This window comes from Synchytrium microbalum (assembly GCF_006535985.1).
Source record: "Synchytrium microbalum strain JEL517 chromosome Unknown SmJEL517_scf0164, whole genome shotgun sequence".
Lineage (NCBI taxonomy): Eukaryota > Fungi > Chytridiomycota > Chytridiomycetes > Synchytriales > Synchytriaceae > Synchytrium > Synchytrium microbalum.
In genome coordinates this window covers 853-2,265 of record NW_022158513.1, presented here as the reverse complement: position 1 = coordinate 2,265, position 1,413 = coordinate 853, and the positions used below count along the sequence as shown (strand labels likewise).

Below are 1,413 nucleotides of genomic sequence, written 5' to 3'. Positions count from 1 at the left end.
CGATGCTATCAGCAGGGCCCTTGAGGGCTCCTATGACGCGGATGAATTGGATGCTCGTCGAAATGCCTTAATAAATGTCTTGGAGCACGTGAGTTTGCTAGATGGTAAGCTGTTGTTTTTAAACCATCATTATATTTAACTGTTACTATTTGACATACCTTCAGGCAGAGCTTATCGCTTTATATGCAGGGAATAATAAAAGGGCAGCAAAAGTAAGAAGGAGAGTAGTGTTGGCGAAACACTACGTCGTAAGGCTACTATTGGTCTCAAGATGGCCAGAAGTGGAGAAAGCACTCCTTGTGAAGAGGATGAAGCTGTAGCACCCAAAGTAAGACTTTTCCGACGTTAATTCATGCAGCATTGTCTTACAATAATAACGTGAACTATATTTAGGTTGTTAGATATGGTACAGCAGGACGCAAGAATGAACTGGCTAGTTTTACAAATATCTATGAAGCTGCACAAACCGCTGGTATGGAAGTAAAGAAAGTGGAAGCAGAAGCTCAAATGCGCATGGCTGATGCTGCTATGAAGCGTGAAGAAAATGAAGCAAAACGATTGGAACTGCAAGCTAAACGTGATGACAGTTTGAATCAAATTTTATTGGCTCTTGCAACTAAGATGAATAAGGATAAATAAAGGTATTCCTTATTTCAGCTTTATAAATAGTCACTCCTGGAGTCATTTACATTTTTATCTATGCCTACAAATAAAAATGAGTTGGTCAAGAATCACGGTAACCAATGTTTTTTGCTTAAACACACTTACATAACCATAAGTATTACAATGAAAACAAGTGTTTTGATCATGTTGAGCAGCCTGATTTGTGAAGTACTGGTTGAAAAACATACTAGTCTGATTTCCTCTCATGCATGTCATAGCGTTTAGGAGCAATCCACACACCAAATAGTATTGTGCGACAGGTTGCAAGAACATCTTCAAGTTCTTTTCAAAGTCCATGAATGCAAACTTGGATGCAATTTTACCAAATCCCCACTCAACAGGTATTCGAACTGCAGACATCATTTTGTTAAATTCTTGCTCATGGCGGGTTGGCCTTCCTTTGTTCCTATGTGTTTAAATACTAGACCTGTTGATTGGTGTCTTTTGATCGATTTTCGGTTTTCCTCCAATCACCCCGTTCCTCATCTTTCTTCCTCCAATCAAGTTTCTCCCAAAATTGGAGCTCCGAAAGACTCCAATCTATCAACTTCCCATCCTATACATATTCTTATCAGGCATTTGTGGATGAATACCCAATCCGACGGTATGCTGTGTTTGTCGATACTATCCATTATCCGTTCAAGGTTGTTATGGTAAGCATCTATCACCTTATTTCGATTTTCGATGTCTTTATTTAAAAACAGCTTAATAAGAGAGGTATTGCAGGACCGATCGGGTTTGACGTTGACG

At 39.3% G+C, this 1,413-nt stretch overlaps 1 protein-coding gene across 1 annotated transcript; it reads right to left on the bottom strand.

Annotated features, from left to right (window-relative positions):
• Positions 1-693: 693 nt before the first annotated feature.
• SmJEL517_g06307 (uncharacterized protein) lies at positions 694-1,026 on the bottom strand (the record flags this gene model as incomplete). The annotated part of the gene is made up of 1 exon (XM_031172233.1): positions 694-1,026. One exon carries the CDS (start codon positions 1,024-1,026, stop codon positions 694-696), a length of 333 nt encoding a protein of 110 aa, XP_031021792.1.
• Between the last annotated feature and the right edge of the window lie 387 nt (positions 1,027-1,413).